Raw genomic sequence first — 23,620 nt, 5'->3', positions numbered from 1 at the left:
GCAGTGTACGTGTTTCTCATTGCAGTGGCTTCTCTTGTTGTGGAGCACGAGCTCTAGGTGTGCTGGCTTCAGTAGTTGTGGCACATGGGCTCAGTAGTTGTGGCTTGCAGGCTCAGTAGTTGTGGCGCACAGGCTTAGTTGCTCCGTGGCATGTGGGGGATCTTCCTGGACCAGGGCTCGAACCCGTATCCCCTGCATTGGCAGGCGGATTCTTAACCACTGCACCACCAGGGAAGTCCCTAGGTATGCCCATTTTTGAAAGTAGGTGAATATTAAGGGTCTTAAAATAAAGGCTGAGATTAAGATTTTGAATGTTTGTTTGGAATAAGCAATAATAGATTAGAAATTCACTTGAGTACCAGTTTAGGGAAAGGAAGATATCTTGGTGGTTCTACTTAGGTTAGATTTAGAGTGTGGGGAGATGAATATATACTGCACATGGATTCCTTTATAACAAAAGGTGAAGGGCAAGATTTGATTTCTTACTGTTACTGAGCTTATTTATTTTGTTTTTTAAGCAGATGCTGTATATGACTTACCTTGCTCCGGTGAAGACCAGTTGCTAGAACATGCCGAGGGCCAGTCTGTGGCATGTAATGGACGTTGCAAGTTCCCCTTTTCATCCAGAGCCTTTTTGAGTTTCAAGTTTGACCATAATGCTATAATGAAAATCTTGGACCTTTGATAGCAACAAATGTGTTGTGGAAGTTCCAAGATCAGAGACTTGTTGCATTTGAGTGGGTGTCTCTTTGAGCCTTACCTTTCTCAGGTGTTTTAAAGAAATGCAGGGAGGCAATGATGTTTCTGAAGAGATGTTCTATGTGCAGAAGAGAGAGTAGAAAGAAACATGAGTTTGCACTGTAAATGCAGTTATAACTTTTTATACATACGTACCTTTTCAGTGTTTGGCTAATGAATTTAAGTTGCTTTTTATGAGGGCATTTTTTTCTGTGTGATTATGGTTTTTATTTTGTATTCTGGTCAAGAAAATAGTGTTTGAGTCATCACTAACAGCTAAGTTAATGGGAATGCTCCATCAACCCATTACAGTGATTGTATTGATAACTACTAGTTTCCTTATATTGAAAATTTTAAAAGAAACTTAAAATACACAATTATTAAATGAATACAAGAGCTGAAATGTCACAGAAGTCAAGATTGCAGGTCATCTGCTTTGGTGGCATTTTGTGCCTATCTCTGCTTCTAACCACTTAGGTTTTCTAATCCTCCTCTGCTAGGAGTTTTGTTAAGGTTTTATTTAGAGTCAGCATCTGCTATACAATGTTCATGTTCAAAATGAACTCTCAGCACTTCATTAAAGGACAAAGTCCTCAGCCTGGAGAGGGACTGAGTTGGTTGGGCGGGGAGTTGATGCTCTAATTTTGAATTGTGCTGTGTGCAGTCAGTGAACCTGGGAGACCGCGGAGAGAGAGAGGGTAGTGGGGAGAGAGCACGGGGGCTGGGACCCCGAAACTGCTTTGGTCACATCTGCACCATCCTGCTGCCAGCCCCTTAGTATCATATGATGATTTTGTTCTTGTGAAACTTTATTCTGTATTAAGTTGTGTAAATATGTATGGAATACTGACATTATTAGGTTTTACATTGCATCTCAGTGTTGATCTCTGGAAACTGATGTTATATTAGGTTCCAATTTGCAGTAGTAGCAGAGACTGACACACTTTTATTAGCATGAAGCCCCTAGATGATGGAGCCAAAGGGAAGGGTATGCAGTGTACCCAAGTACAGATAAAGCATTTCACTAGGGGAGGATCAGAACACGGAAGTAACGTGTATAATTCACTCCTAGGAATGTATTTTGCTCCTTTAGGATTCTTAAATCCAAATAAGGATGGCAGTGCCCATTTAAAGAAGGATTTTAGCTATATAATTGAGGACAATCACCAGGGCTTTAAGGGGCTTTAGTGTTTGGGCTGCTTCTAACCTCATTGAAGGTGTTTCTTTGGGGGTTGCGGGGAGAGTGTGAGCATATGCGTGCGTGTGCTTCTGTCATGTGGGTTTTAAAAATCTTTTTTACATGTGGTATCCACAAAATATATCTCTGCTTGTAAATTTTATTGTAGAAATCTTTATTCTGTATAGATAGCCTATTTAATAGGGGTTCTATTTAACCCGGTGGGACTTTCAAAAGAAGTGCTATTGTAAGGAGTTCACTTGGTATTAATTTGCTTTAGCTTTTCAATGGCTTGATTTTAAAGGAGAAATTCTATTTATTAATACAAGTGTCACCCTCCTGGTGCTAAGCAGGATAATTCAGTTATAGCAGTGTGTTTAGAATTAGGTTACTCACAATCCTGCGTCTTTTAATGTGACAAATTTGTGAATCCTTCTGTGACCTTTTAAAAATGCATTATATGATTGCATTAGGAAGCTCTTAACTGTTCTTTCCAAAAATACAGCTGCTTTGCTTGGGTCTCCTTGAGCCATATTTTTAGTTGGTCCCAGCATTCCAGATTTCTGTTAAATTATGAACAGAAACAGTGAGAACTGTTTGCCTGGCAGGTAAATCATTTTCACTCATTTACTGCTATCTGGAAACTTTAATTTTTAGTGATTTTTGTAGGGGTTTTCCCTTTTTAAGTGAGTGCTTTGGTCAGTCTTTCTGGTGCCTCAAGTTGGAACTTTCAGCTCTCGATACTAAAGCAGAAGAGATTAGTTACCAGAAGTATGGCCTCCAATGGTGTTGAGCCTTTTCAGGAACCAACAGATGATCTCTTTTCGATAATGGTAGTTTAACTATGGTTAAATATTATTGCTGTTGTGCTGCTTCATTTAATGCACTGTGGGTGGAACAAAATAAGGGTCTTGTTGGAATGGAACTTTGGTAACTTGAGGCTTTTAGCTTTCTTGACAGTTTGAGATTTAAAAAAATGTTAAAAGATGCGATTTAAAGTTTATGTGTGTGATGTGACTTAACTATGCAGAAAATGTATAAGTTGGATGTACATGTTTTATGTACTTCTGCTATACTTATTCCCTCAAACCTGTGTATTAAGTTTCTCAGTGTTCAGGTTACCTTGAGAAAGGCCATGCTTAGCATAGAACTAGCTTTCTCGATTGAGAAATTTTAGCACGGTTTGAAGAAATCAAGTGATAAAGGAGAGTGCGGAATATGCAGTACTTGACTTCTGTGTGCTGCGTTTTAAGAAGCTAGATGAGAAAAGTGTTGGGTTGGCTTCATTATGTTTTATGTCTTTGAGAGAACAGGTCTTTCGAATCCACTTTTTCAGTGTTCTTATGTTCCAGCCTTATATGTTCCAAGGTTCAGTGCACTGTGAATCTTTTATTTTTTAAAATTTCTTAGGTGCTTTTATGTGTAACTGTAGTGATTTGTAAGATGTTCAATGAATTGTTTTTGTACTTAACCATTGTAATCCAGAAGATAGGGGTATGGTTTACATGCTTTCAAAATTTTTGTTCAGAAATAGCAAATGAATGGTTTTAGGATTACAAACCGTGATGCTCTCCTGAGACATGAGCATCTGGGGAAGTGTGAGAACCTAATAGAGCTCTTTTAGCATGGGTGAAATTTGAATGAAGATGTTTGAAAATTAAGTTGCTTTTTCATGGTTATATATAAAGGTGAGTTTCCTGTGCTGTAAAGGAATGGTGGTCACTGCTTGCTGCTTTGAACATGGATATCCTTATTTTTCTATTACATATCAATTAGTAAGTACAGATGATGAAGATGTATAACAAAATTTTATTGGGTTGGTATTTTGTCTTTTAAGTCTTTAGTAATTTGTATGTTAATATCAAAAAACTCCTCAAATCTAAGTGAATAGCATCCTTCCACAGGATTAAATTTTTCTATAAAACTTAATACATTGTGGTAGTCTTTAGAAAAGTTCAGGTCTGACTGCATATGTACATTTAAAAAATTAAAAACATTTCATTACGTATTCCCTCACCTTTTTTTTTTGTTTGCTTCCAACAGTTAACTTGAACAGTAAGGAGCAAAGTTAGTTAAAAAATTAGACTTTTTGCCGAGTTATTTTTCTTACTCTGATGACATCTCTTGGCTTTTTATCTTTATTTTTGTACCAGTGGACCTCCCTCTGCCCACTCAGAGATTTTGTTTTGATTGACATCTATTGTCTTTGTATTCCCTGAGGCAGTGTTTTCTTCACATATTAATCATAGTTAAAAGGTCAGATTTGTTAACATTTTTCTGATTGAAGAAAAATAAGTGTTACCTAGCAATTCTGACTTGGATATTTTCTAGCCTGGGGAAGGGGGCTCACGTGTCACTGTAACTTTAGATTAATGGTGAGCAGGACAAAGTCTTGTTCCGTCTGAAGGTATCAATACTCTGTAAGTACCTGTCTCTAGGTAAACGGGTGTTAGTAAGTAACAGTTTTGTTAAACTTTATTCCTGATCATTTGGTAAAGCCTAGAGTTCCTTACTTTGTATTCTGTCCGTAGACTTTAAGATATATTTGTATAGTTGCCAAGAATTCTAAAAATGAGATTATGATGGGCTTTCTCAGCATCTTTTTCTTCTTAGAATTGAGTTGCTCTTGAAGTTTGTACTCCTCTGTCATAAAGATGGCAGATTGCAGATGGACAGTGTAGATTCTGTCTAATGCTTTCAAAGTAGAGTTCTGGATTGCAGTTTCAAAAAATATGATAGGTTTATTATTATAGAATAAAAGTGCCCTGAAGGAAGAAGATAGCTATAGTTGCTGGGCAAAGAAAGCATGAAGAAGAAATTTTAGAAGATAAAATCAATTATTGAGTGCTGTATGATGCACGAGGCTAGAAATGTGATCATTGCCTAGCCCAAGCAGAGTCTAATATATGTGGCCATTACCAAGCGTTTTCTGGCTCTGGGTATAATTTTTTCTAAGTATGGTTGCCAAGCAATCCAGTAAATCTAATGTAATTTTTCTCACTTTAATAATGATCAGTGTTTGGGAGTCTGGTCCTTCCTATGCTGATTAGAAGTACATGGCTTTCTTACAGGAACGCAACCCAGCGTATACACAGCCGTAATCAGCTGTGTGTCATAGTCCCTTCACATGGTAGCCATATATTTGTCCTGAATAGTGATGCTTTCCGTCTAGTTTCCTGTTGCAGACAGTATTTATTACTGAATTGGTGGTCTGTAGCTAGGGAACAGAGTAAAGCTACCTCCCCTGCCTGGGAGTGGACTTGGAGTGTTGGCTTCCACCAGCTTTGTTGCTCAGACTTTAACATAAGGTACAGAGAAGTGTAAACAAAAAACTACGATAAATTATGAAAGTTTTATCTTGAGAAAACATTCATAATTGACTCTTTAATCTGGGTTCCTTATGAAATCACCAGTAAAGAGATTTCATTTGTCTTGGGTCTTCTGTTGTTAGCAGAGGTCATGGTCTAGCTATGGTAGCTTAAAAGCACAATCTAAGAGGAATTAACCTTAACAAGGTTGCATTAGCTGTGTAGTGCTGGTCAAGTGTGCTCTGGGAAAGGGACTGGGACTGAATGCAGAAGTCAACTGCCTATGTTTGTAACTTTGTTTTGCGTGGACCCTCCTGTTAGTAGCCTTTAATCCTTCAGTCCAGTGGAAGAATAAGGCCCTGAACATATACTTGATGCTTTTTTGGTGTTTGGGTGTTCTTTTGGTTATTGGCCTCTGTCCGGTGAGTGCTGTTTGAAGACCTGTTGTTTCTTAATCCCTTTTCTGGGGTGACTGATCAGGAAGCGGCCATTGAGTCTGTCCCATGCCACCTGTACCCTGTCCCTACTCCCCCCCGCCCCCTCAGTGCCCACCCCGTGTCGATTTTTCTCTTTCGGTAAAAGAATCTTTTTTTTTTTCCTTGTGATGCATCCCTATTGTGTATCTGCCCCTGTGGGAATTTACAAGCAGTGATTGCATCTTAACTTTGACCGTTGGGCCATGAGCAGTTAGGAGGGCTGTGGATGCCTGTGCTATTTTATTTTAGTCTCTCATGCAGGTAGCTGTCACATTGGTTTGGGAACAAAGGAAACTTCTCTGTAGTTCTAGGGCAAAATGGGCAGTATTCTGCTGGTCTTTGAGAGGTCTCAGTTAACATTCTTCGGCTGTGGACTTTTTGACAGGATGTAACATTTTAGTGTACTCACAATGAATTGAATCTGAGTTTCTAAAACAATCTATAGCTGCAAACGATGGTGTGAGACATTTTTGGCACAGATCTTCATTGTTAGTCATTTCTTAAGCTTTAAGATATTAGCTAGATCTTTGTAAAATGATATCTTCGCTTACTATGCTTTTGTGATATTTAGGAATAGATTGTGGATGGCAGGAAATGGAAGCAAAGGTTCTCAATTGTGAATGAAATTGAGAAAGGTAGTAACTATTCCTCAGCAGTTTGGTTAGTTAGATGTGTTAATATTGAATACTTTTGGAACAAATGAATAGCCGTACTCTTCATGTCTTAACACATACGATATGCACTGATAGAAAAGCACAAAAGACCTATCTGCAGAGTTTCTTTGTGCATTTCACTACTGTCCTAGGGCACTGCTGTCTCTGGTGGTCATTTTAGGTTTGTGTTTGGATCTTGCACAAGTACCTTTTAATTTCAAATGCGAGAGCCCAAAGAACTGATTCTTTTACTTTTTTGCTAATTTCATTTCAAAGTTAGGACAGGAGACAGGTAACCTGACTTCCATTTTATAAATATTATAAACTGTTTTTCTTCAGTAATAAATAGGGAAGGAAAATAAAACCATGAACTATTTTGCATATACATATATTTGTGTATATATATATGCACAATATACATATTTTTTCTAATTGTTTTTGAAGTTTGCTCATTAGCTTAATACTTTATAAAAAATTCATCTTTGCTAAATATTGATTCATACAACTCAGAGTTTTAATGTTACCTGTTTAATGAAAATTTAAAAGTCTTATTTCAGAATAAAATGATTAATCAAATGGAATTATGGTTCATGTGTTAACTAAAGTGACCATCCAGTTTAGTTTGGATGGGAAAGGGAATAAGAATTGATTTCTTTATATTTCCTGCCTATTTCCAAAACAAGATTTGAAGTGTCTTTGATGCTGTGGAGACTAGGTAATGTTCATGGAACATACGTAGTCTTAAAACAGTTTTCTTGGGGGTAGGTTTTAGTCTGAAAAAGGTGAAGATATTTATGCTGAGTCATGGACTGACAAAATCTGGTAGAAAAAAATTGATGAAATGGTTTTGCTAAACATGATATTCCACTTGAGAAAACTGAACTTGAGAGTCAATGTGATAACTAAATAGGTTTGTAAACTTTATTCAGCAATAATTTTTGTCTCATGTAAAATGATTTAACATTTAATTTTTACCTTAATTATAGCAGCATTTTATTACTTTACCTTCTAGGGCATTTTAATGTTTCGAGAAAGACTGTGTAAGTAAACCATTGGAGTGATTCTGTCCATGGTAGTAATGAAGTTTTTTTTTTTTTTTTTTGCGGGCCTCTCACTGTTGTGGCCTCTCCCGTTGCGGAGCGCAGGCTCAGTGGCCATGGCTCACGGGCCCAGCTACTCCACGGCATGTGGGATCTTCCCGGACCGGGGCACGAACCCGTGTCCCCTGCGTCGGCAGGCAGACTCTCAACCACTGCGCCACCAGGGAAGCCCAGTAATGACGTTTTTGGTGCTTGTTTTGATTGTGAAACATTTAGGAAAAGCAGAAAAGGAACCCCCAAATCAGCCTTGTTGGTGCACCTTATAGTTCAATGAATCGATAACCTTTAGAGTGGTATTACTTATTGTGTTTTCAGGGCTTATTACATTCTGACTGAATAGTTTTCTCTTTTCCCCTCAGTGTTAATGAAAGGATAAGGATTTTACTTCTATTGATTTTTCACTTATATTGAGTGTGTCTATCATAAGTAAAGGATTTCCAGTGACTCATGTTTATGAATCAGGAGTTTAAATGTTTGCAGGATTACTGCACTTCCAAAGTTGACTAGAAATGCCAGCTGTATTCTCCACTGAGAAAATGAACAAAGTCCTGTGTCTTAACAGTTATGCTCTTTTTGAAAGCTTTTGATGTAAATAACACCATTTGAGAAATGAGAAACCTTCTATCTTAAATACGGTTTGAATGATGGAAGGTTTCCTTTGTATTTTAAAACATTTTTACAGTTGATTGATCAAATATTGGCTTTCTGTAAAAACATTATCATGTTAAATTTATCTTTGTAGTGCAATATCAATAAATTTTGCTGCTTGGGCAGTTTTAATTACTACCTTAACCTGGCTTCTGCTACTGATACTTGTTGTAGGTTGCAAGTTGCTCATATTTTGGCTGCATCTCTCTGGACCAGTAAAAAAAATGACAAGTATGAGATAAAGGTATGTTATGTGATAGGAGGAAATATTAAGGGTAGAGTGTCGTCTCTGCAAAAATGAAAACTGGTATGTATTCTCCATCTCAGTTTATGGTTTGGTTGTTGATTTTTAAAGCAAGGTTATATTGTGAGTTAATTAGATACATAAAATCCAACAATTCTTCAATTTGTATTAGAGCCTGGTTTTCTAAATAGAATGCTTGCCAGTCCTTGGATCTCAGGGGTCAGAGAAATACATTCTTCCCTACTAGAGAGAGACCGCAGCTGTATGATATGATAGAAATTTTTATTTAAGATTTTAAGAAAGGAGAGTAACCAAGGTGTTATGCTCTTACTGTCAAAGGTACTTTGCTTTGATAATGAGAACTGACAACACTGTAGTAATATTCTAACATCAGACACCTTGCAGAGCTGCTCATCATCCTTCTTTAGAGGCATGGGTGACTTTCCAGCTCATTGTTATAGTCCCTCTTTCAGTAACTTTTTGTTATATTCCCTCTTTCATTAACTTTTAAAGAGGAAAAAAAGATGCAGATCCTTCAATAGATAATTAACTCTGCGTTCATACCAAATCAGAAAAGGCAGCCCAGTAGACACTGGCGATAAATGAGGTTTCTTTTGGCTGTTTGTTGGCCGTTTTGACCTAATACAGTCTGTCTTGTAGTTTCCCGCTTTGATGAGGGCTCGTGATGTAACTATGAAACCTGCGATGTTTGATATTAAATGTTAGACACACAGTATTACAGGACAGCCGTATCCTTCAGTGAATACAGTTAAAGCACATTATTGAATTAGAAATCTTTATTCAGAATATAAGATTGTTTGTAAAATATTATAAATGTCTCTGTATAAATAAATGGATTTTTTTTAAACAATTCTATATCAAATAACACAAAGCTATTTTACAGCAGCTAAAACTAAAGGCATCTGGAAACATTTAAAGCATACAAGTGAAGAAAAAATTACAAGGTATAGTACAGTGTTAAAGGGCAACCTTAAAATGAGACTTTAATACAGTAGAACAATACTGACAAATGCAAACTTAGTCACATGTGCTTTAATAACTGACAGTACATTCAAGCAGCTTAAAAGTAGCACATTTTCAAATAATAGGAAACAAAATCTCATGCAAAGTAAGTCTTGACAATAGACATAGAAAAGTGAACATGTTTCATCATCTTTGCACTGGGTTCAAAGAGAAGCAGATTATTAGGGGCTCCCGAATGGCTGTCCTGACATGAGCACTATAAGTGAATACTATGAGTTCTACAAACAGAACATTTTCCACGTGGATCTGATTTGCAAAAAAGTGCAAAAGTGAACGGTAGAGCTGGGATAACTAAGCAGGTCATCAGTATGAGGGAATTTTGTCTCTAGCTTGCTTTGTACTGCTGAGCTGGTATTTCAGATGATTAGTGGATAAATGATTTTGTAGCAACCTTGATGATCCAGTAGCAGTTGGTATTACTGGGCCAGAAGGATTTCTTGTCTTGGTCCTATGCAAAATCTCACTCAGATGCAATGTGACAACTTATCCAATGTAACCCTTCACCAAAAATAGTTGTCGGTATGCGAAACTATTTTTCTCTACACAAGAATTAGCAAAAAATGAGAATACGTGAACAGCTGCTATTCAACTTGTATTCTTTTCCACGTCCTTAATGTTTTAACAGCCACTGAGTGCTCAGTGATGCTGTGGTGGCTACAGCCAGCATTATATTAATTGATAATTCTGGCGTCAATTCTGAAAAATTAGTGTTTGGCAGCCTAAGGCATCCCCATTCATCTCCTAGTGAATAAGTATAGTTAGTTAGAAAGTTAACTTCAAGTGTGTGAAATAGGAACTTCAGAAGGTGACAGGTTCAGCCCGGCCTATGTGAACACAGGATTTCAGTTAACTATTATAGGATTTTGGTAGACTTCAATAAGAATTGTGTACAGCAAAGGCATAATTTGTGTTTTGTAACAAGTGATGCCTCTGCAAAGTAGTGCCCAGCAAGTCTCCGTGAAAGGTGGTAACAGTATCATTTCCTGTCAACTAGGCCATTCCATTGGAGAAATAAAAAAATAATTGCTACATGATTTTTTCAGAATTTTTTATAGTGTTGTTTTACCAAGCTGTCACGTGGTACAGAAAAACAAAAATGTTACTTATGCTTCCTCCCCACCCACAAAATCCTTGGCAACCCTATAGGATGCACCCTAATTAAAATTCAATTCAGAAATTTCAATCATCATAATTCTCTCCCCCTTTGGGCTCTAAAAACTGTCTAATTAAAAGCTGTTTGCTGCATCTACAAATAGGTGCAGCTGTAAACTTAGGGAACATGACCTTTGTTCACTTTATAGAGAGTTTAGTTTCATGGATGAGCCATAATCCCAGCTATGCATTTGCAAATAGTTTATGGAAAAAGCTTAGGGCTTTCAGAAGTCATAATAATAAAAGTTTGGGTGTCTTCTGTAGTCTTTCTCATTACTTCACTTAAAACACAAGCATGATACCCCAAACTCTTGAGAGCTTTAAGATATTTGATAGAATTAAAAAATAATTGCAGGATAATTTCTGTGGGCCATAGGAGACAATTTATGCCATCTACATAGGCAATCCAGCCCAGATCGGGTAATTATGAGGCATTTTTTTCACTTGAAATAATGTAATCTATATGCAGCTGGGAACTAGGAGACTTTCCTGTGATTTCAGGTTTTCCTTAGAATAGTAAAATCTTTACTATCCTCATCCTAAAAAGAAAGCCTCATCAGCTCTAACTTGGACTGCCTCCCTGGAGAAGGGGAATGTCCCTGTAAAGTCTTGCTGTAGGCTCAGAGGAAGACTTAGTAAGGTATGCATTATCTCACAGGAGGATTAAGCAATTATGTTTAACTGCCACTTAATTTTTTATTATTCTACCATTCCAGTTTCAGGCAGCATGGATATTAACTTCAGAAACCTGACATGCTAGCAGATGAGAGTGAATATGCAACAGTTAATTATCTGCATTGGCAATGATAAAACATCTAGTGTACCTCTGAGGTAGGGAGGACATGATAAATCCCAACTGTCTGATCACATAAGATACATAAGCATCAGTAGCTTTTGGTGTAAATCTCAAAAGGGAATCTTACCGCCTACAATTCCATGGCAGTTTTGGTAGCTGGTGCACATGGGGTTCGGCAGAACATCAGATCCGGTTGGTAGGTGCACGTGTTGATGGCACTCCAGCAACAGACAGAAGTCTCTTTTACTTGAGATTTTTGCCTCAGTGTAGTAGTGGGAAATTATACTCCAAGGGAACTTTCAAATGGGTCCTTTCTTCTCATGCCTATTTCTCTAAGAGCCAGAGACAACTCTGAACAGCGAAGGTGACTGCCTAAAAGGGTTAACCACTGAGGATTAAAACAAACATATGAAAGTCGGAACATTTTTAACCTTGTACAAGTTATAATCAGGATCACTGTTTACCTCTGATGGAGATGTTAATATAAACCAGCTCCTATTTAGAAAGAAAAATTCAGGTTATAAAAAAAGAAAATGATCCAGGCACCTGTAATCATTTATTTAATCAATGCGGTTTTAGTAAGCCCTGCAATTAACATAATAACCAAGTGCCCGTAGGTTCACCTTCAACAAGGATTGTGTCTTAGGGGCGTATGTGAAAAATATAAGGAAAGGCAATCAACTATTTAATAGCTGTTATTCTACACATTTATAAAAGTAACAGTTTTGCCAGGGAAATAGTTTTCACCCAACCACCATATATCCGAAAGTATTACGCGGAAGTATAAACTCAAAATGAGGCCAAGTAGGCTCAGTAATACTGGGGCTCATAATGTAGGAGCTGAGACTTCCCAGGTCTGGAGGAGTTCCATGACCCTAGAAGAGCAGGTTCTGTTTTCACTTGGAGCAACAAGAATGGTAGACAGAGGTCCTGCATCAGCTACACTTTTTAGTGTTGGTGAAAATGAAGACCATCCCTCTGTTTTGATACCTGTTCAATCACACAAGAGAAAGCCATGAATGGTTCCCCGCTTTGCACAGTCCGGTTTGCTTAGGGAGGACGTTTTCCCTGGGCATGTTGGAAAAACGGGGAAAACCGTGATTTCATCTGTTACACCTTTTTTTGCACACACTTTTCAGCCAAATCATTTTCCTTGTAACAAAATGAAACTATCCGAAGAGTAAAAATTGACTTAATGTCACAAGAACCAAGTTTACCTGATTCTACAGAAACAAATTTACCTGAATTTTATAGAAACACAAGCCAGTGGGTACTTCACAGCATCCAAAAGCTGGGTCTTTCACACTGGTACCAGTTGATTTTTTTTTTTTTTTTTTGAATATGGGGCAGCCTCACTGCTGGCCTGAGAAAGAAGGGTAGTTGCTTTGGGATAGAACTGCTCTGCCTTCCAAGATGGTGGCTAGAGTGTCCTGCCCCATTGTGCAGAAGGCTGGGGAACTTGTGTCATGCCCTCTGAAAGCAGCTCATGGACACGGGGAAGTGAATGCAGTGACCTGGTCATAAGCAAAACATAGTGAACTGTGGCATTGGGCATATTTCTCATAGGTGACTTCAGGTGCTACAGAATAAATGGCAAGTGGTCCTTTAAGATGTATCAGTCAGCGTACGGCAGCGACAGAAGAACTGAAAAAAGTGAAAGGTGCAACAGGGAAGGTTATAGTAGAAAAGGGATGAAGAATTGATTTTAAAATGGAAGCCCTTCCTGAAAGAATTCAGGTACTTTGTTCCTGCCCAGTCCTGTCAGCATTTTGCTTGAAATTTCCCCTGTTGAAACACCATATGCTACCCATCACCGTGTCTCTGGGGTATAAAAAGAGGCCTCAACAGCCCTTCCCTCACCCCCTGCCCTTTGTAAGAGGAGTGTAGCCTGCAAAACATTATCTACTCAGCATCCTGCCTCTTGCCCTTAGAGCAGTAGAGGCAGGTCCAGACCTAACTACATGTTCATGTGGATGAGCTTTGATTCGTGTAGAACAGCAATTATGTAGTGCCCTGGGGTGGTGGAAAGTACGAATGCGTCTCTGCTCCTGACAAAAGTTTAGTTCCCTTACTCGTATCAACGGGATTCTCTCAGCTCCAAGCCTTGGCTGTTAATAAGGCTCCACCAGGATGGGGAAACCTCAGTCTAAAGAGAGCTGCCTGCCCAGGCCTGCTTTCACAGTGAGAGGTGAAGGAAGTTCTCATCCTCCCACACAGAGTTGTTCAGACCCAACTGCTCTACCTGTAGCTTCAACATATCTGGGACTGTAAGGAACACCTGTGTGCCATTCGCCTGTGCTTGACATCCCAGAACACCTCTGAGTGACAGCCTGTGTCTTAAATGTTGATACCTGGGACTTGAAAACCAACGCCTGGCTGCAATAAACAAAGCAGCAGTTCTTCTAGATGCTGAGCACGGTCTCCGCACCACCCCCCTGCCCCCCCCACCCCCGGGACAGTTTTCCCCTGAAGGAGAAGGAAAGAGGAGAAATTAGGGATGTCAGAGATAAGGCTGCTGTCTGCCAAAAAGAGAAAAAAAGAATGGAAAATCTTGAAGAGGTGATGCCTGGATTATACCACCAATGCACAAGTTCCAGAACAGAAAGGTGGGAGAGTGATAGAGCCAGTGCTGAAAGCAGAAGCAAGACCTGTGGAGCCGGCACGCACACGGCAGGGGTTCCCACGCCGTCCACAGCCCAGGAGGGGAGGGGCAGGATCCTCTGGATACAGTCTACACCACGTCCCAGGGCCACTCGCCCCAGGGCTGAGTCCAGGGCACTCCATTGTCCAAGTGCTGACCTACCTGCCAACCTTCCCTTTTCTCCTTCTCCCAACAGGTTACTCTGTCCTCTGGGGCCCCTCTCTCCTCAGCGACCTGCTAGACTTTAGCCTCCACGGACAGAACCGTGGAGCCTGAGTGCCGATTAAAGTGAAGTTTCATTGGTGTGAGGCCTTGAGTTCTCCTCCTCCAGCAGAGCTATTCTTTGCTTTAGCATCCTCACTTGGGTCTCATGTCTCTCCACCATGGCCATCATCTGAGACTCCAGCTTCTTCAGTTTGTTTTGATGCTTCTTCTTTGCTTTCTCATAGGCAGCCACCAGGTTGCTATGTGGGAACAGAAGGAAATGAGAATGAAGATTTATCCTAAGTAGCACTGAGATGCACACTGTCCTGCCCACTGGGTAACCTGGTCCAGTAAGTACCACTCCAGACAGAGGACACTCAGCCTCTTCAGTAAGAATTTGAAATCAAGTGGTATTTCAACGCTCACGGCCACTCGTGTATTGACTTAACCACGATTCATTCAGCCTGACTGCTAGAGGCTTGTCACTAACGTATCGGGAGGGATTTAAACCAACAATCCAAACTGGCCACATCCAAAACAGATAAGCAGAAAAGGTAGCTGAATTCCAGAAATCTGTCATGGAAATACCAATAGTGGATCTACTTGCTGTTCCATGGCTGCTTGCAGCATGGTCAAGTGGCAGTTGCAGGAGGGAGTTCCTCACACACTGCAGTCTAAGTCACCTCACCTAGGATGAGGACAGAGAGGCACCAGCCGTTTCCCTTTATGCTTTGGGCTGACGGGATTCAGGGCACACAGGCCATAAGCTACTAATGCTGCCAGCCAAACACAGGCCTCTGGGGGAAGAGGGCAGGGGCTGAGCCCAGAGCTAGGTAAGTCCCCATACTCTCTCTGGTCCAAAACAGCACCCCAGATCCCTTCCATATACTGTTAGGTTCTCAAAGTGTAGTCTGAGAACCGACCCCCAGTATTCCCAAAGCCCTCTCGAGGGAAATCTGTGAGGTCCTTTATTTTCTAACTACAGATGTACACGAAGCTGGGTTTCCTCAGTATGTTTCAAAACCACATATTGCCTGGAGAAGCGGATGTGAGAATCCAGCTGTCCTGAATTAAACCAAATATTAAAGATATTTGTAAAATTGTAGAAGCAGTGCCACTCTTTTAATTATTTTTTGGAAAATAGTAATTTTTTAAATAAATGCCATTTGTATTCTATGTAGTGAGTTGTGGGGTTTTTTGTACATGAATAAAAACTTAAAATTTGTTTTAGTTTCTCAAATGAAATTTATCAAGACAGATAATTTTTAAGAACAAAACTCTTTGAGGTCCTTACTTTTTTACAGGGGTCACGAGCCCACAACGTTTGCGGCTGCTGTCTTAGAGCAATGCTCCCTAAAGTGTTCCACCCGATTTTTGAATGCTGCTCAAAAAAAAGTTGTGTAGCCAGTTTTGCTTTGAAAACATTGGCTTAAACATAGGCTGATTTTTTTTTTTTTTAAACTGAATGACTTCTCAGAACCTTTCCTATATGAAGTGTTAGGAAGGGACCACAGTCTGCTGCATCTCCCAGACACATCTGACCCAAGGACTTGTCCTTACGGAGCGTTTCTTAGGTTTCTGTGGAACACTGGGAAGTCATACCCTAGGGAAGGTCAGGCTCTAAGGGAGACAGCTGAGGATTCACTGTTCTCTACAGCTGATTTCCAGCAATTATGGAAACGTTCTCCCTGGTGTATGAGTCCAAGCACTGCTGTGGATTACAAACAGAGACTTTACCTGTTGGCTCGCTTCAGGTCATTAACGAACTCCGCCGATTGCTGGTGTCGGATTTCGCTGCTCTTGGTGAGTCTTTCCAAGGCACTCACCAGCTCCTGAACTCTGGCCTTTAACTTCTTTTCTCTGTATCGAGAGATGCAGCATGTTGTGAGTAACGTGAGAGAACGGAGATGGCTGCTGCCCTGGCAGAGAGGAGGAAGGCTTAGCCTGCCAAGTCCAAAGGCAGGAGTACAGACCAAAGGGGAGACACCAGAGAGCACAAGAGCGCCCCTCTGCAGAGCCCGAACACCTCACCACCGCAGTCTCGAAGGCCCACTGGAGTCTGCTTTTAATGATAAGGGCCCTTTAGAGATCTAAGTGCGTGTTGCAAAGGAATAGGACAGGAAGTTGTTTCTCGTCCTCCAGATGGAGAAGTTCCTTCCTGCTGTGGGCAGACCAGATACTCAGCAAGCAGAGTGCAGTCTGACCACAAACCCCTGTCCTGGTCTCTGTGCTCTTTTCCAAGTGTGCTAAGCATCTCCTGAACCATGCGGGGATTCAAGAGTATAAACCTGGCCTGGGTGCCTACCTGGGATGAGTCCCTTCTCAATGAAATCAACACAGTCCTACCGGGCAAAATAAAAAAAGGTGTGGTCGTGGTAGAGGGAGAACTGGTATTCTCATCCTTGATCACATTTCAAGTACGGAAGTTATATTCGCGCTCATTCGACTCCCCCAGTCCCTGGCTTCAAGTTCCATTGGGTCTTTACTACTGCAGAGACCCAAGACAAGTGACTTAGGAGGTTTTTGGTGTCCAAGTCAGCTTACTGCCTTCCTCTAATTCCCCTGAGAGCACAGACCTGGGCAGGGAGGCGTTACCGACTGCCCTCCTCCCTCCTGAGGTCCCCATCACAGGCACGGTGCCACTCTGTTCTGTCACACGTGGCACGCTCGGCACAGTCGGTCGTAATCTGCTCAGCAGACGCCCCCACCGGCATGCAGGCTCTAGGGCGGCAAGGACCTTATTTGGTTTCTTCCCTGATGTATCCTGAGTACCGAGCGCCGTGCAAGGGGATAGTTTCACAGTGACAACAGTTGTTAAAACAGGTCACTGAAGGTATGGGATACCTTGGAGCGTACCGAGTAACCAGGATTTATGGAAGAAACTCCTCTAAAAACAACTCATGAGTGTATGAGGAATGTAAATTAGCGTGATGGTTCTGGAAGGCATTTGCCAGCATCTAGCAAAATACAAAATGAACCCATCCCTTGACTAAGAAACTTTATAGGAATTTTCCTTACAGAAACAGTATGAGTGTAGGTTCCTATACATGAGATGACAGTTGGATTCACTTCAGCTCTGGTTATAAGCTTAAGAATGGGAAACAACCAGGGGGCTGGTTAAGTCACTCAGGGTCTCCTAGTGGTTCTCTTGAAATGCTCTTCCCTGTTAATAAAGCATGCAGACTGACGTGCACTGGCACGGAAGAGCAGCTGATACACTGTCAAGCGAAAAGGGTGAGTTCCATTGGATGTCATGTTTGCAGAAACAACCAAAAATGTGTGAATAGCTGATATACTGTAGTGACTGACTAAAAGGCTAAACACTCAACAGTGCTGAACTCCAGGAAGGGGGATGACGGATGCTTTCACTTCCTACCTGACTCATTTCGAGTTGCTTGAAGTGTTTATAATTTTGGATGCTTTTGTAAAGTGTGTGCGGAGTCTCAGTTGTGCTTCCTGTAGGATGGGCCTGGGGGGTGACCTTGAAGGGGAGGACTCACAGGTGCTCAGTGGTTCAGCCCTGGTTCTCCCCTCCTGGCTTTTCAAGTATCTAATCTTTAACATTTCTGCCTCCAGCTACTGTAAGTGCAGTTCCAGCTTCCCAAATTCATTAATGAAGAAAGGAATTGCAACACAAAACTCCAGGCCTGCTTCTGTGAGTGAGGATAAGTGTGCGTAGCGCCCAGTGACTTCGTCCCACCAGCCCTAAGGGAGCTGGAGGCCCCCCCTCCCCCACAGAGCCTTCCGGCTAGTGCCTCCTGGTTGCTGAGGTTTCTCCTGGGCCCTAGTGGCCACCAGGAAATCTCAGATCTGGCTGCATTTCCCACTGGAATCCCAGAGTGGCACCATTTCCCACCGTAAGTGAGAATGGGTCTCGAGAGGGCGGTTCCTCCCTCCTTCCCCAGCCCATCCCCTCAGCCTTGCAGGCAGCCCTCCGTCAGCTGAGGAAAAGTTAGGAGAGCATGAAAGATTTCTCCCCTCTTCCCTCTGGCTACAAAGAATAGGGTAGGGTTATTTGTTTTACGTTTTGTTACTGTTTCAAATTCTTTTATCTTTATTCTGAAGTCGATTAATAGTGCAAAAGGAAAGAAGAAAATTACGAAGAGAATTTAAAATCTAACCATGAATTCAAATTCACAACATAAAACTGCCTGGAGTGATACGGCTTCTTCCCCACCCCCTAATTACATCCGCATCCCTGCCCCAACCCCAAAGGGCGAGTGTGGAAATCCCAGCTCCCGCAAAACGAAGGCCCCAGGCCCCTGGGGACTGGAGGGAAACTTCCAGAACTGGCAGGCTCCAATGGAGGATGGAACCCAGGAAGGCAAGAGAGGCCCTCAGAGACCCTGCCCAACCCTGGCTGGGGGTGAAGGGAGATGGGGACAGGGCTGGGAGTGGGGAGCCATCTCTGGGAGCTGAGAACTGTCCCCAGAACCCCTTAGGCCTCCGGAAGGGAGGGAGATGGGAGTGAACTGCTGTCCAAACACCAGGGTAGAAAACCATGATGCTGATTTATTTAAAGCTATAAAGACAGGCTAAACCTCAAACTTAAACCTAAAACGTGAGTTACTTTATACCTGTTTTTGTCTGAGCCAGGCAGACGCCTGCAGTACGAGTCATGCCTCTGGCGTCGCTTGTCTGGACAAACGCTAAACCCCTGTGCGGTAGCAACTCTAGGGCCGCTTCCCACACGCAGCCTAGAGGCGTCAGGAGGCCATTTGGGCACTTGAAACTCAGCCAGTCTGATCTGAGATGTGCTGTAAGTGTACAATACACACTGGAATTTGAAGACTTAATATGAAAAAAAGAAGGTAAAATAACTGAAAAAACATTGATTATATGTTGAAATGATAATATTTTAGATACACTGGGCTAAATATGTTAATTTCCCTGTTCGTTACAGTTTTTAAGGTAGCTACTAGAAAATGTAGTTACACACATCATGGCTTGCCTTTGTGGCTCATGTGATGTTACTCGCGGACAGTGCTGCTCTAGAGCATGTGTTTATAGTAACAGTACCAGGGGTATCCCTGGATTCTGATTCAGTAGGTTTGGGTTGAGACCCAGGAAGTGCAGTTTCAAGAAGTGCTCCAGGGCTTCCCTGGTGGTGCAGTGGTTAAGAATCTGCCTGCTAATTCAGGGGACACGGGTTCGAGCCCTGGTCCGGGAAGATCCCACATGCCGCAGAGCAACTAAGCCCGTGAGGCACAACTACTGAGCCCGCGTGCTGCAACTACTGAAGCCCATGCGCCTAGAGCCCATGCTATGCAACAAGAGAAGTCACCGCAATGAGAAGCCCGCACACCGCAACAAAGACCCAACACAGCCATAAATAAATAAACTTAAAAAGAAGTGCTCCAGGTGACCAAAACAGCACGGTATTGGCATAAAAAGAGACACATGATCAATACAACAGAATAGGGAGCCCAATTAATTTATGATAAAGGAGCCGTGTGTGTGTGTGTGTGTGTGTGTGTATAATGGGGAAAGAACAGTCTCTTCAATATATGGTCTCGGGAGAACTGGACAGCTACGTGCAAGGGAATGAAACCGGATCACTGTCTTACACCATACACAAAAATTAACTCAAAATGGATTAAAGACCTGGTAAGGCCTGAAGCCATCAAACTCCTTCCTAGAGAAAACACAGGCAGTAAGCTCCTTGACATCAATCTTGGTGATGATTTTTTGAATCTGACACCAAAAGCAAATATAAATAAATGGGACTACATCGAACTAAAATTCTGCACATCAAAGGAAACCACAAAATGAAAGGGCAACCTACTGAATGGGAGAAAATGTTTACAAATCATGTATCTAATAAATAAAGAATCCATACAACCCAATAGGAAAAAAACAACCTGATTAAAAAATGAGCAGAAGCCAGGGTTTGAATGAAAGAGAAAATTAAAAAAAGAAAAATGAGCAGAAGAGAGAAGATCTAAATAGACATTTTTCCAAAGAAGACAAACAGATGGCTAACAGGCATATGAAAAGATGCTCGACATCACTAATCATCAGGGGAATGCAAATCAAAACGACAATGAGATATTGCCTCATACCTGTCAGAATGGTTATTATAAAAAAGACAAGAAATAACAAATGTTCGTGAGGATGCAGAGAAAAGGGAACCCTGTGTACTGTTGGTGGGAATGTAAACTGGTGTAGCCACTATGCAAAACAGAATGGGAGTTCCCCAAAAAATTAAAAATAAAACCAACATATCCAGCAATTCCACTTCCGGGTATTTATCCAAAGAAAATGAAATCCCCACCCTGAAAAGATATCTGCACCCCCATGTTCACTGCAGCACTATTTACAATAGCCAAGATATGAAAACAACCTAAGCGCCCATCGGTGGATAAATGGATAAAGATGTGGGATACATACACAATGGAATATTATTCGGCCATAAAAAAGAGTGAAATTTTGCCGTTTGCAACAACATGGATGGACCTTAAGGGCCTTATGCTAAGTGAAATAAGACAAAGACAAATACTGTATGATCTCACTTGTATGTGGAATCTAAAAAAACAAAAAGCAAGCTCATAGATACACAGAACAGACTGATGGCTGCCAGAGGTGGGGCTGGGGGCGGGCGAAATGGGTGAAGGGGGTTAAAAGGTACAACCTTCCAGTTATAACATAAATAAGTCCCGAGGATGTAATGTACAGCATGGTGACTAAACGTTACTGGACTGTGTATTTGAAAGGTGCTGAGAGAGGAGATCTTAAAAGTTATTACAAGTAAGAAATTTTTTTGGTAACTATGGTGACAAATGTTAACTAGACTTATTATGGTGATCATTTTGCAATATATACAAATATTGAATCATCACGTTGTACACCAGAAACTAATATAATGTTATATGTCTGTTATGCCTCAATAAAAAAGAATGCCTCCGGTGATATTATTGTGCAAATTTGGGAAACTCTGGTAAGGCAGCAGTGCTATTTACCTGGGTCTACAAATGAGCTTCATGTGGTCTTGAACTCTCTGAATTTTTATGCAGAATTACACGCACGGTTCTACTTTTCTGAAGACCACAGCTTTCCTCGGATTTTCAAAGGAGGACCTGAAACACACTGAGAGCCATAAACCTGCTAATCCAAGTCACTTTGGAACCTCAACCATTCATTTCCTGTTCCTTCTAGTTTCTGATTCAAATTTGCTTGGCTTTCAGTTCAGAAAGAATTTCTATGGTTTGTCTAGGTAATAAGGCTAAAAGGAACACTTTCATAGGCTCCGCGCAGATGAGAAAGTACAAATGAAACACTACATGTTCCACTTGCCCCTCCATGGTAATGTGTTCACACAATGTTTTCCGGAACGACCAGAACTGTGTAATCCCTTCCTTGTGTCTTCACACTCAGTAATACAGACCCTCAGGAATGTGCACCTACAGCAGCAAGAAGACAATCCTGGCTCCTACTCTCACCATGAAGACCCACAGCCCCCAGCACACACATGGGTTTCACTTACAGGTTCCGCCCCATCCCCAGGTTCATCTTTGGTCACAAAAGGTCCTCCGAATCTTACTTTAGCCACGCAGCCGGAAGTGCTTTTTATTTTTAACTGAAGCGTAATTGTCAGCAGTGGCATACACGTGGGAAGTGAGAGGCAGACTCACAGTGGGAGTTTGCTGGTGACGAGAAAATCCAGGCAGGCAGCCTGGGCAGGGGACGGCCTCGCAGGCCTCTGCAGTGAGGCTGTCAGTGTGCCCGGGGGTCTGGAAGCAGAGTTCTCGGGGCCATCAGGGAGGAGGCTGCATTCTCCCGCAAAGAAAAAGGCCAGCTGCAGTGCTTTAATCACTAAGTCCAGATGAGGAGGCTGGGGAGGCAGGGCAAGAGCCGGGGCCTGATGAGGTGGGTAGTGGCTGAACCGGCCAGGAAACCTTCCAGAGGAGCTGTAATCACACCAAACCGCAGGGAGTCGCAGCCACAGGACCTAGAATTTCTTTTCTTTTCTTTTTTGCGGTATGCAGGCCTCTCACTGCTGCGGCCTCTCCTGCTGCGGAGCACAGGCTCCGGATGCGCAGGCTCAGCGGCCATGGCTCATGGGCCCAATCGCTCCGTGGCATGTGGGATCTTCCTGGACCGGGGCACAAACCCACGTCCCCTGCATCGGCAGGCGGACTCTCAACCACTGCGCCACCAGGGAAGCCCTAGAATTTCTTTGTAATTGCTCATTATGTGGAATTAGACGACGAGAGAATGGTCCGCCTATGTGGTTCCTCTTCCTCACCTTCCATTACCAGGCTTCTGTCTCCACTGAAACTGCTCACGAGGCCACCGATGATCTGGGCATTGACACAATCAAGGGTCCCTCTCTGGCCTGATGTTCTGTCGGCACCTTCTCTTCCCCGAGCGCCTGGATTTCATCCCACTTCCCCAGCTGTCCGTGCGGTCTTCTGCCCTGGTTCCTCATCCTCTCCTCCACCTCTACGTGCTGGGAGTATTTAGGACTTGGGCCTGGACCCTATTTTGTACCCCACCCTTTCTTGACTTGATCCTCTCCATTTGCATTTATTTCCCTAGAAACTACCTACATGCTAAAAACTTCTAAATCTTCAGGCCTTTCCGCAGAGCTCTGGAATTGTCCTTGTGACATCTCTACCTAACAGGCGTCTTCAGTTCAGCATGTCCAAAGCAGACCTTCTGAGACGGCCTCCCCGACCCACGCTTCCTCGCTTGTCAGAGGCCGGCAAGGCCATTCACCCAGTTGCCGACACCCATCTTCAGTCAGCCTTGACCCTCCCTTTTCCTCGTCCTCCATGTTCGCTCAGCAGCAAACCCCACCTACGAAATGGGTGCAATTCCTGCCACCACCCAGGCCCAAGCTGCCATCATTTCTCTCCTGGACAACCACAGGAGCCTCCTAATTGGTGTTTCTGCTTCACCTCTGTACCCCAGAGTCTAGCTTTCACAGAGCGGCCAGAGGAAGTTTTTAATATGACAACTCAGATCGTATTATTGCCCTGCACTTGGAATAGAGTCCGTGGCTTTACTCTGACTAAAGGCCCTGCCTGACCCAGTCTTTGGTATCGCCCTCCCCCTCGCACCCTGGAATCCTATCCATTCTTAGCACACACCAAGCTTTTTCCCAGGACAGAACCCCGTGCAGTCAGTCCCCTCTGCTTGGGATGAACTTCCTCCCCACGGTTACTTTTCCTCCTTCGCATCTCAGCTTAAATGTCACCTCCTCAGAACAGCCTACCCTGACCACCCATCTAAACAAATGTCCCAGGGTAATGACATCCCAGCACCTTGTCACTTCCCCATTATTCAATGCAACCTATATTTACATTTTTGCGGGAAAAAAAAATCTCCGCAGAGACTATGGCTCTATTTCTTTCCTTCATGGTAGCCATTACAGTCTATAACTACTTCTCTTTTAGAAAATCCAGCCAGCAGTAACAGCTCTAAGTCCTTTACAAGG

At 42.2% G+C, this 23,620-nt stretch overlaps 2 protein-coding genes across 8 annotated transcripts in view; one reads left to right on the top strand and one right to left on the bottom strand.

Moving 5' to 3' along the window:
- The window catches only part of DCP2 (decapping mRNA 2), a 50,227-nt gene extending 41,983 nt beyond the window's left edge, over window positions 1-8,244 (top strand). The window contains exon 11 of the mRNA XM_030869892.2: window positions 522-8,244. Coding sequence (XP_030725752.1) covers window positions 522-685 — 164 coding nt within the window. The 3' untranslated portion in view covers window positions 686-8,244. The remainder of the gene's footprint in view (window positions 1-521) is intronic.
- A 483-nt stretch (window positions 8,245-8,727) lies between these two features.
- MCC (MCC regulator of WNT signaling pathway) overlaps window positions 8,728-23,620 on the bottom strand; it is a 464,937-nt gene continuing 450,044 nt past the window's right edge. For 2 of the 7 annotated variants that reach the window (XM_060296098.2, XM_060296099.2), the window contains 2 exons: window positions 15,919-16,041; window positions 8,729-14,441 (listed from right to left, as the gene is read on the bottom strand). In XM_060296098.2, coding sequence (XP_060152081.1) covers window positions 14,261-14,441; window positions 15,919-16,041 — 304 coding nt within the window. In that variant the 3' untranslated portion in view covers window positions 8,729-14,260. Of the gene's footprint in view, window positions 14,442-15,918; window positions 16,042-23,620 lie in introns of all 7 variants that reach the window. The other 5 variants (XM_060296100.2, XM_060296101.2, XM_030869889.3 and 2 more) reach the window with 4 other exon arrangements.

Source organism: Globicephala melas, chromosome 3 (assembly GCF_963455315.2).
Source record: "Globicephala melas chromosome 3, mGloMel1.2, whole genome shotgun sequence".
Classification (NCBI taxonomy): Eukaryota; Metazoa; Chordata; class Mammalia; order Artiodactyla; family Delphinidae; genus Globicephala; species Globicephala melas.
The sequence above is the reverse complement of the archived record's forward strand: the minus strand, read 5'-3'. Positions and strand labels throughout refer to the sequence as shown.